This window comes from Apteryx mantelli, chromosome 9 (assembly GCF_036417845.1).
Source record: "Apteryx mantelli isolate bAptMan1 chromosome 9, bAptMan1.hap1, whole genome shotgun sequence".
NCBI classification, from domain to species: Eukaryota; Metazoa; Chordata; class Aves; order Apterygiformes; family Apterygidae; genus Apteryx; species Apteryx mantelli.
In genome coordinates this window covers 12,421,517-12,432,441 of record NC_089986.1, presented here as the reverse complement: position 1 = coordinate 12,432,441, position 10,925 = coordinate 12,421,517, and the positions used below count along the sequence as shown (strand labels likewise).

General features: G+C 58.9%; 1 protein-coding gene across 3 annotated transcripts; it reads left to right on the top strand.

Annotated features, from left to right (window-relative positions):
- Positions 1 to 392: 392 nt before the first annotated feature.
- PTMA (prothymosin alpha) lies at positions 393 to 10,665 on the top strand. Of its 3 annotated transcripts, none has more exons than XM_067301749.1 (5): positions 393 to 614; positions 5,224 to 5,295; positions 6,014 to 6,107; positions 8,940 to 9,013; positions 9,768 to 10,665. In XM_067301749.1, exons 1-5 carry the CDS (start codon positions 408 to 410, stop codon positions 9,813 to 9,815), a joined length of 495 nt encoding a protein of 164 aa, XP_067157850.1. In that variant the 5' UTR covers positions 393 to 407; the 3' UTR covers positions 9,816 to 10,665. The 3 variants fall into 3 exon arrangements, with proteins under 3 accessions (XP_067157850.1, XP_067157851.1, XP_067157849.1); XM_067301750.1 differs by having other exon boundaries at positions 470 to 614; positions 6,011 to 6,101; XM_067301748.1 differs by having other exon boundaries at positions 470 to 614; positions 6,011 to 6,107.
- Positions 10,666 to 10,925: the final 260 nt, after the last annotated feature.

The window sequence follows — 10,925 nt, the reverse complement described above, 5'->3', positions numbered from 1 at the left end:
GCGCTTCCGCGGGCGGGCGCGCACGCCTCCTCTCCGCAAGCATGCGGGCTGGCACTGTGCTGGCAGCCGCGCCGAGGGCTGCGCGGGGGGAAGAACTGCTCCTCCGCCGAGCGCCGCCTGCTCCCTCCCGCCGTTTCACAATGCACGGCGGGCCTCTGCGTTTGGCCCGGGGCGTGCGGGGCGGAGAGGAGGAGGAGGAAAGAGCGAGGGAGGGGAAAAGGGGAGGAGAGCGCCCGCCGCCGCGCCGTGCCTCGCCGCGCACCCCTCCTCGCCGGCGCGCGGCCGCGCTGAGGCCGGGCTCGAACTCATCGCCGCAGTGGCGGCGGCGGCGCCTGCCACTTTAAGCGGCCGTGCCCATTGTTTGCGCCGCGGCCAATGGGGGCGCGCGGCCGCGGCGCGCGCGGCCAATGGGCGCGGCGCGGGGCAGCGCGCGCGCCGCCCCCGGCTCTATAAGAGGGGCCGTGGCGCCGCGTGAGTCCCCACTGGCTCGCGCAAAGCCATCTTGGCATTGTTCTGCCCGCGCCGCCGCCCCGCGCCGCCACAGCCCCGCCGCCCTGCACGCCCCCGCCATGTCCGACACGGCCGTGGACACCAGCTCCGAGATCTCCACCAAGGTGAGCCGCAGCAGGCGCCGGAGCCAGCTCCCCCCGCCGACCTCGCGACTCTTTTTTTTTTCCCGCATTTTGCGGAATTTTGCATTTCCTTTTTTTTTTTTTTTTTTTTCCGCGCGCACCCCCCCTTTGAAGTTTGCAAGCCCCCGTGGCGGGGGGGGGGGGCGATGTGGGGCCGCCGCTTCGCTCCCCGCGCGGAGCCTGCCTGCGCCGTTTCTTTGTCTACAACGTGCGGGAAACGTGCTCGCCGCCCTCGCCGGGGCTGCGAGCCCGCTGTGCCGGCCGCCGCGGCCCGCTCCCCCCGGCTTCCCGGGGGAGGCGGCGGCTCCGGGGCCGTCCCGCCGCGGAGGGGTTGGGGGGCACGGCTGCGCCTGAGCCGCCGATACCGGCGCGGGGATGGCGGCGGCCCGGGCAGCACTCTCTCATTCAATGCGCTCCGGGAGCTTGACAGCCCCATCAAACTTGGGTCCCGCTCGGCGGCGTCCCTGCCGGGGGGGTGGGGGAGCTATCCCGGGCATGCAAGGGGGGCCGGTTGCTGTTGCGGAGTTGCCCCCCGAAGGAAGGTGGGGGGGGGCGGTTGCTGTTGCGGAGTTGCCCCCCGAAGGAAGGTGGGGGGGGGGCGGTTGCTGTTGCGGAGTTGCCCCCCGAAGGAAGGTGGGGGGGGGCGGTTGCTGTTGCGGAGTTGCCCCCCGAAGGAAGGTGGGGGGGGGCGGTTGCTGTTGCGGAGTTGCCCCCCGAAGGAAGGTGGGGGGGGGCGGTTGCTGTTGCGGAGTTGCCCCCCGAAGGAAGGTGGGGGGGGCGGTTGCTGTTGCGGAGTTGCCCCCCGAAGGAAGGGGGGGGGGAGGTTGCTGTTGCGGAGTTGCCCCCCGAAGGAAGGGGGGGGGAGGTTGCTGTTGCGGAGTTGCCCCCCGAAGGAAGAGGGGGGTAGTTGCTATTTCGGAGATGCCCCGAAAGCCAAGGGGGCAGTTGTTGCGGAGCTGCACCGGAGGGGGCAGTTGCCGCTGCGGAGCTGCCCGGGGCTGCGGGCGCGGCGAGGCCGGGGCTCCGTTCCCGGGCTCGGCTCATCGCAGCGAAATAACTTGGCGAGTCGGTGCCGGGCGGCAGCTCGCGGGCGGGTGGGCGCGGGGGAAGCTCTCCCGGGAGCCCCGGTGCGAGTCCCGGCCCCCGCCTTTGTCTGCCCGGCCGCGTTCCCCCGGGGGAGCCGCTGCCCCGGGGCCGCGCCGCGCTCCCCGCGGGGCCGCGGCGGCTGGCGGAGCAGCGGCGTCGCGGTACCGGGGCCTCCCGCCGCCGCCGCCGGGAAAGTTGCGGGAGGAGCCGGGCGGGTGCGTGGGAAACGAGGGGACGGGGCGGCCGTGCCCGGGGCCTTCCCACCCCGCGCCGCGTGCCCCGGCCGCCGCCGGGCACCGGGTCATGTCCGCTCCGGCGGGGGAGGGGGCAGGAAAAATGTTGAGGGGGGAGGGTTAAAAAAAAAAAAAACACCCAAAACCGTTTCTAGGCGATTTCGATTTCACTTCTGTTTCCCGCTCCCGGCGCCGTGCGCCCCCCCCCCCCCTTCCCCCGGTGCCTCCACTGCGGGGCCCGCGGGGCCGGGGCTCGGCTCCCCGGTGTCTCCCGCTCTCCCGGAGCGGGGAAGCGGTGGGGTGGGTCGGTCCCCGTTTCCCCCGAAGGGAGCGGGGCCAAGTTTGCCGTTAACCTTCCGCTGCCCTTTACAGCGTGTGTGTGCGCGGGGAGGGGGTGCTCTTCCCCGGTTTGCTCTCCCGCGGGGGTCCCGCGCTCCGGGGCGGGCGGAGCTGTGCCCGGCAGCAAGGTGACCCCCCCCCCCCCGGTCTTTTGCGGAGAGGGCGATTGCACCGGGCCGTTCCCATTCGTCCTGCCCTGCCCCGGCGCCTCGATACCGGCGGGATGGAGGTTCACCGCCGTTCGTCCCGGGAGGCGGGGAGCGCGGTCCGGTCCCGCCCCGCCCTGCCCTGCCCGGGCGGTGGCTCGGCGCTGAGCGCCGCCCCCGGCCGCCGCCGCCGCCGTGCAGCGGGGCGCCCACCACGTGCGGCCCTGCCCGCGCCGCCCCCTGGGAGCCGTAGTCCGCCCCGCCGCCGCCGCGGGACTACGCTTCCCGGCATCCCGCGGGGCGCCGGGCCGGCGCGCTGGCGGGCGGCCAATGAGAGGGCGCGGAGAGTGGCGCGCGGTTTGAACCGCGGCCGGGCGCGTGGTGGCGCGGGCGCGGGGGCCCCCTGCCGGCGGGAGGCGGGAGGCACCGCGGCCCCGTCCCCGGGTGGCGGGGCGATTCCCGCGGTGCGGAGCAGCCGCCGCCGGGAGCCCTTCGCCCTCTGCAGCGCTCCCGTCGGCGGCGGGCGGCAGGGTGGATCAGGCGAGGCTCGGCCTGGGCCGTGCCCCTGGGATCCCGCCCTCTGTCGCGGCTCATCGCTGCCGAGGGCCCGGGAGCACCGGGGATGTGGGAGCTGCGGTTGCACGGGCTACAGCGTTGGCACCGGCTCCTTGGGAGCAGAGTGGTACCGAAGGTAGAGCTTCCCGGGCAGTTGGTGTATGACTAAACACCATTGCTATTTTATGGACAAACAGTCTTGCCACACCTATAATTAGAGGCTCTGTCAAAGCATTAGAGCTAAAGCAGTCCTGCTACATGGATTCTTCGCTTGGAGGCTGCTGTATGCGTTTGTCTGTTTGTATTGGACTGGTCCTGGGGAAAAGGAGAAGTTGTGGTCCTTCTTTGCAGCACAGCTGCTAGCACAGGCTTCATGACCTGGCATTTTGATTGTAATTAAGCTGAGAGTATCTTCAGTTGGGGCAGGAAAGGTCAGGACTGGAGACTTGTCCGGCTGAAATACCCAAGAATGAATTGTTTCTTGACCAGGATAATTGGTCATGTTTTGTGCACAGCTCTTTCAGAAAAGAACTGTGGGGCACAGTGAGATGTGGAAACTCTGACTGCTTGGTTTGTTCTGTATTTAACTTAGGAAATGCTCCGTTGCCCTCATGTTGGAGTGCCTAATGTGAGGCGCCGGTTGCAGAACGCAACTGTGCGGTGGTGCGCAAGAGGTTAAATGCTCATGATCAGCCTCTGGGGGGTTAAGGAGCAGGAGTCAGTGACAGCATAAAACTGATGGAATTGAGTAGCACGGGGGAGATGGCTTGGGATTCGTATGTGAGCAGTGGAAGCCGAGGAGCTTGTGTTTTTGTGTTAGCCCAAGCTCGTGGGGATGCTGATTTGATTAGACGAGATCTGATCAACAGGTGTAATAACCCGAAAGCTCGCTTTAGAGACAGCCTCCTTTCACGGCAGCATGGATGCCTCAAGTAACGGTGTCTGTGTGTGTGCCTGTCTTGTTTTTTCCCCATGCCTGTGTAACCGAGCGGTTTAAACAACCTAGTGGTCTAAAATGCCTGTACTGTTAGTCTAAATGGTCTGCAGCGTGTTTGAATCTCTACCCCAAAATGGAGAGGTGGCTGTATTAATGGGGCCAGGGCCATGCCTTTACCCTGTGGTGCTCGCTCGAGGAAGTGACACTGGCTCGACGAGAGTGAAAGTGCCCGCTCGCTGTGGGGGCTGTTGCAGCCGCAAAGTGCAGGAGGGAAGAGGGAGGTGAAGCAAAGCAGGGAGCTGCCAGCAACTTTTAAACACCTCGTGGTCGCTGTTGAAGCCGGCTGTGTGACTGTTCCGGCTGGCCCTGGGGAAGGGCCTCTTTGCTTTCCTTGGCTGGGGTAATACTTCTTGTGCTGAAGGAACTTGCTCCAGCTGATGGAGGAACAGAAGGGGAGGAGGATGCAAGCAGAGATGCCAGTGTTAAATCCAAGTGTTCTTTATGCAGGAACATAAAGTTGGATCCTCTCAGCCTGTTTGCCGAGCGACTTGGCATGACATTTTGACAGTGATCAATAGCAAAAATACATAAGCTCCTGCTCTCATCTTGCTCTGCTCACAGTGGAGATTTGAACCAAACTAGCCGGCACAGCTCTTGGAGCGGTGTAAAAATAGACTTCTTCCCCCACCCCATCCTGTTACACTTAAAGCTGTGAGATGGATCCTGGAGTCTCATCTCTGCTGCTACAAGAAAGACCCGGCGTGTAATATTTGCCGTATGATTTTCCCCGGGCAGGGCAGAGACTGCAGTCTCTGCTAATGATTTCCTGGGATTTGTTCCTGCTGCGAAGGCACTGAGCAGCCGTGGATGTCCGCAGCCCTCGGGCGGTGGAGCCCATATGTTGGCCCGGGCTGATGGCTCTCTGTGACACTGCAGGAGCTTGCATGGACTGTGCTAAATGGGAAATCGGCCAGCTTTGCTGCTGTTGAGCATACGCAGGGAGCCAGCTCTGTATGTTTGGGAGTTCAGAGGTGAAACGGAGCAGTCTCTTTTTAGATAGCTGCTCTCTGGCGAAGCTAACTTGGACTGAAATTCGCCCCCGCGCGCTTGCATTCCCAAGGAGGAGCCAGACTGGGGCGACCAAATCACAGAGCAAATAGTTGTGAAGAGAAATGAGCTCCTGGTCTCCCTTGGACTGTATTTCACACCTGATCTGCAGCTTCCGTAACCCGGGGGCGTGAACGGATCCAAACATCTGAAATCCCAGTGACTCTCTGCTTTTCTGCTCCTTCCAGGATCTAAAAGAGAAGAAGGAAGTTGTTGAAGAAACAGAAAATGGCAGAGACGCACCGGCCAACGGCAATGCTGTGAGTATTGCTTGATCTGCAGGGAGAGACAACCCTTACTCCAACACCTTTTTATTCCTCCCCCTTCTTATTGCTCTTCCTGTGAGCTTGTTTCCGGGCCCTGCCTGTGAGGGGACCCTTGCAAATGGCACCGCCGCAGCATGCAGAGCCATCGAGCTTTTGGCATTTCAGATTCAACAGAAGCTACCAAGCCTGCAGGCGACTTCCATGTGTGCAGAAGGCAGGGCTGGGCTTGGATCTCTTGATCCCTTCCCCAGAAGCCATGTGAGATCGTGTGTCCAGTGCTGCTGCTTTTCTAGGCACTGGAATTGAAGGGGAAGGAGGGGAGAGAAAAAAAAAAAAAGCATTAGACATACAATGTTACAATCAGTTGAGCAGGGAAACACATTGTATACAAGTAAATCTTTTGGTTTCCTATTTTTAACATGGCAAGGGAAATTCATTCTGCTTCAATTTGATGTGTCACGAGAGTCTTTGCAGTCTTTGTCTTGGCCTCAGAGCTTTAGCGCCCAAATTGCTATAGACTTGGGATCTTTCATCCCTGGGCTCTCTGTAGCGCGGAGGCAGAAAGGAAGCGAGATGCACGCCTGGGGCTCCAGTGGGCTGGTACTTTGCTTTAGGAAGGAAAGATGGGGACGTGCCCTTCTGCTGAACATCTCTTCCCCCTTCTCCCTTCCCCAGTGCATTTTTTTAAGTGATGTTTTGTCTTGCCAAGGAGAACGAGGAAAACGGAGAGCAGGAGGCTGACAATGAAGTAGACGAAGAGGAAGAAGAAGGTGGTGAGGAAGAGGACGAGGAGGAAGAGGGTGATGGTAACTTTCCTTGTTCCCCCCTGTCCCCATCCCGTAGCTGCGGAGCAGCATCCTGCCCCCTGCGCAGCAGTGTCCTATGCTGGACAATAGTCCTCCGGCAGGACTCTAGGAAGCGGAGGAGAGCTGGGAGCAGCATCTCCCCCTCGCGGCCACTCTGCGGCAGCTCTCGCCAGCCTTGTACGATCCTTCCTCGCTCACCCAGGCTGCCAGCGCTCTGGAGTGAAGTCAGCCCTTGACTCTGTTCCAGCAGGTGAAGGGCAGGTTCCTTCCTCCCTCCTCTGGCCAGACGGCACTGTACCGCGGCGCTGAATAAGCGCATTAGTCTTTCCGTGCGAGTAGTAAAAACCTGCCCTTGACTCTTGTGATCGCAACGGCTGCTATGAATGTGAGCCCTGGCTGGTGGGCCGAGGTGGCCTGGGACAGCTGTGCCCCACCAGGGCAAGGAGGACAGGTCATGGCCCTCGCTCATTCGGCTGGTGAGGGGCTGATCTGGTGCCCTCACCCGCTTGCCTAGCCCTTCTTCTTTCTCCGGCTGGATGCTGCGTGGAAGCAGGCAGAGGAACCTGTAGCTTTTCCCTGCCTGTTAAACAGCGTCAGACAGGCTTGTTTTGAACCTTCCTTGTCCAGAGTGTCTTGGGTCTCCCCGTCCTCCCCCATTTCCTGATCTCACCCAGCCTGGAAGTGGGTTTTGGCAGCAGTGAGTAGAAATCCACCAGTGACTTGCCGAATTGCTTCTCACCCTCCCCACTATTTCCCCCCCCCCCCCCCCCAAGATCTGCTTGGATGAGTAACATTGTTTATTTTTATCACCCACTAAGGCTGGGAGAAAACCATTCTCGTTAGGCTTGAATGAACTTGGGGCCCTTGATTAGCTGTTACTGGGTTAATCCCTTGTCAATTTGGGGTTAAGTGCTGACCTACTAACCTGTTGAGTAGTTTTGGGAGACAGGGGCAGGGCAGGCAGGGATGGAAACTTAATGAGCTTGAGACGAGCACCTATTCCAACAGAGAAAGAAAGGAGTGTAAGCAGGGAAGCCCGTCTCCTTGGCAGTAGCGCTCTTCTCTTAGCAGCCAGTTGTCCTCAGTGCCCTTCGGGTAGGAACTGGTTCACTAGAAAGACTGGGAATCGTGGCCCCGTTCGTACTCTGGATTTTAATCCCTGGGGACAGAGAGCACTGCAGCCGTGTGCTGTCCTGAACCCACCTACCTTCAACTCTCTCTCAGGGTGAAAGAAGGGAGGAAGTATTTGCCTCTCTGTTTCCCTTGGGGGGGGGCAGCATGTGTGCTGCATGCGCATGTGTCGGGGGGGGGGGGGGGGAGCGTTGCTTGGATACTGCGGTGACAAGCTCGGGGAGCTATCGTCCCGTGGTGCCAGCCCTGCTGTTGCCAGCTCGCGAAGCGCAGGCACGGGCTGGCGTGCTCTTTATGGTGCTTGGAGGCCCTCATGCCTCACCTCCCCGGGATCCCGCCTGGGCTCCTGTCCGTCCATACTGACCGACCCCAGGTGATCTGTGCCTGAAAGCTGCACCTGAAAAGCTGAATGCTGCAGGAGGGAGATTTAAAGACGAGTGCAGCTTGCATCAGCTTTTTTTCAACGCTTGGAACAAACTCCTGCCCTGAGTTTGACAGCAGAGGGGAGCTGAGGGTGTATTTTTCTCACCCTTCTCCCCATTCCATCTCATTATTTGCTTTGCTTAAAGCAGCTCAAAGAACTAAAAATGCTCCCAATCAGCTTGGCGTTGTCACCTGACCCGCTGGCCAGCCCCGTGCATGTGATGGCTGGCAGGGTGTTGATGCATCGCTGGGAGCTAATCTTGCCGTTCCCAAGGCACAGGCCACGTTGTGGCTGAGCATACGCTGGGGAGAGGAGAAGGGAAGGGAGGATGGGCTGACCTTAATCCCCCCCGGCCGTCTATACGTGTAGCTCGTGGTGGTTTAAAGCCAGCTTACTGGCCTTAACGCTATAAGTTTTAGCAGGGTCTCCTGTTACACAAGGGACTTCTTCGCAGCCAAGCGGTTATTCCTCCTGGGCCTCCGATCTTGCCCCTGACCCCTCCAAAACTGGCCAAACATGAAATAGGCTCAGTCGTTCTGATCCACTGGCCTATTTGAGCTCAAAGTGGGTCAAAGCCCAGAGCTCTCTGCTCATTCTCCTCTCTCTTGCTGTAAGATAAGTTGGTAGCGTTTGTTTGCTGTTCTGATAATTAGAAAGTGTTCTGACTCAGAACTAATGCGTTCTGGCTCTCTTAACTCATTAAAGATGGACTAATAGCTGCGAAGGGAAGCAGAAATAATCTGGAGCGGTTAGGTGGAGCAGCCACTAGAAAGAGTTTCCCTCTCTCTCTCTCTCTTCTTTCTTGTAATGTGATTTTGGCACTCAGTGAAGGTACAGGCTTTGCAGTCTGTTGCCTGTTGCCCAAATATGACATGAGCCAGGCTTGATGGAGCTAAATCCTTCTTTTCATATCAATGGGAAGCCCCTTTGACTGTCCCCCAGTTGACTGGGGATTGGGTCAACTGGGGGATGCCCTGAAAACCTCTGGTTTCTCAGGCACCTGCTGCCCTGATAAGAGACTGTCTTAGCTTTAGAGAAAGGGACCCTGGATGTTGCAGTGTGGGGCTGCGCTAGGCTGTAAACCAGAGGAGAGGTGCATGGTGCTGAAACCCTCCAAGAGGCTTGGGACCTTTGTATTGTGGGTCAAGTTACTGTTAGAGGGGGCCCTTCTCTGGCTGCTTCGTTTTGCTGCCCTCATCTGCCTCCGTAATCTCTGCAGTCTAGCATGAGGCTGCGCTGGAGGTTTCATGTTCCTCCCCTTCCCCTGTCCCATTCAGGTGAGGAAGAGGACGGCGATGAAGATGACGAAGCTGAGGGAGCCACAGGCAAACGGGCAGCTGAGGATGACGAGGTAGGCAGGCCTGTGAGACCCTTGGAGCCACCTGTGTCCTGGGAGGGTTTGGGGGGATGCTGGTGGGCTGGAGATGCCAAGCTGGGCTCTGGGACTCAAATGCACTCCCCCTGCGCTTCCTGCTCCCTGCACCTCTCTGGGGCCTGGCCCTTGGGGATGCGGCCCAGTTCCATTTATACCCTGGCCTGGTTAGCGAGGTGTCTGCTCCAGGTGTGGGTGAGCCACTGAACCCGGGAGCCTAGGAGCAGGGATACACGTGGTGGGCCTGGGCAGGGGTGCTTGGGTCCCCCGAGCTGGATGAGAGAGAGGCTTTTGCATGGGGAGAGACGTGGTCACCCGTCATCCCTAGGGTGTTAAGGAAGCTGCTGCCTCTCTGCCTGCCTTGGTTTTGCCAAGCGGCCCCATGGGCATCTCGGTGGCTTCCAAGCCAGCTTGTTGGGTGGTGGGGAGAAGGAGGTGGAGATGCAGCAGGGTCTCTGGCCTGATGCAGCTGTGGGAGCAGGCCCCGGGCAGGGAGAGCCCACCCCACGGCTTGCCGATGTGCAGGGCCCCACCTGTGGGTGCTGGTGCCTTCCCCTGGAGGCACAACTCCCGGCCCCCCGGGTGAGGATCCTGCGGCGGAGCCTGAGCCCCCCAAGCGGGGCTGCCTTGGGACCCCGTCCAGCAGCATATCCCATCTCACCAGGCCCCCCCCGGGCGGCCCCGCAGCAGCCATCCCTGGCCCCTCTCCCTAACGGCTTTGCTCTCCCCTTAGGACGACGACGTCGATCCCAAGAAGCAGAAAACCGATGAAGATGACTAGGCAGCAAATTATTATTATTTTTTTTTAAATAAGGAGGAAAACAACAAAAAAGGCCAGCGCATCCTCTTCACCCTTGGGACCCCCCCCCCTCCCCGCCCATCGCAACCCTTCCCACCCACCACACACACACAGACACACACACACCCCTTCCTCCCCCCTCTGCCGTGGTCATCCTCACCAAGTAGAGTGAACCCCCGGCCCCTGCCCCCCAGCGCGGCGCTGCCATTTAATGAACATACGAAACGATTTGCCCGTTAGCGGGGAGAGAAACTCCCATTCCCCCACAGACCCCCTCCCCACCCAAGCACCAAAACTTCAAGGCCCTGCTTTCTTTCTTAAAAGTACTTTAAAGGAGAATTTGTTTGTATTTTTTATTTACATTTTATATTTTTGTACATATTGTTAGGAGGTCCGCCATTTTTAAGTGATCTCGGATTGACCAAAAGGGGGGCTTTGAAGTGTATATCTCTCTTGTTACCTATTTCTGACTTTACTTGTGGTGTGACCAGGCCCAAACCATTATCTCAAAGGAGAATAAAACAAAACCTTGTAAAAAAAAAAAAAAAAAAAAAAGACAAAAATGCAAAAAAAAAAATTACAATCTTATTCTGAGCATTCCAGTAACTTTTTTTGTGTATGTACTTTAGCTGTACCATAGATTGTGGTTTGTATGAGGTGGCAAGGCCAAAGATAAAAAGGTTTTTTTTTTTCTTTTTTCTTTTTTTTTTTCTGTCTATGAAGTTGCTGTTTATTTTTATTTTTTTCTTTTTTTGGCCTGTTTGATGTATGTGTGAAACAATGTTGTCCAACAATAAACCGGAATTTTATTTTGCTGAGTTGTCCTAACAAAGCTGCCTCCCAACTGCTGCTTTTTATTTTAGTTTTCATTTGTTTTAGTTTTTATTTCTTTCTCCCCTTCTTTTCTCTCCTTCCTTCCTTTCTTTGGTTTGGACTTGGGCAGGGAAGAGAGTCTGAGAGAGGACAGAGGGGCAGAAGCCATGAACCGGGAGTCGGGGGACCTTGCTCCCAGCTGTTTTCTGCAGCCCAGGCTGTGCCGCCCCGGCGCTGCTTGGCGGAAGACGATGGGAGCCGCCGCTTGCCCGGCAGGGA

What these genes read in the sequence shown, in the direction of transcription:
- PTMA (XM_067301749.1), top strand. Translation starts at nt 408, where the DNA reads ATGGGCGCGGCGCGGGGCAGCGCGCGCGCCGCCCCCGGCTCTATAAGA. An exon ending in GCTCCGAGATCTCCACCAAG is followed by an intron (nt 615 to 5,223) that starts GTGAGCCGCAGC and finishes TGCTCCTTCCAG; the next exon opens with GATCTAAAAGAGAAGAAGGA. An exon ending in CGAGGAGGAAGAGGGTGATG is followed by an intron (nt 6,108 to 8,939) that starts GTAACTTTCCTT and finishes TGTCCCATTCAG; the next exon opens with GTGAGGAAGAGGACGGCGAT.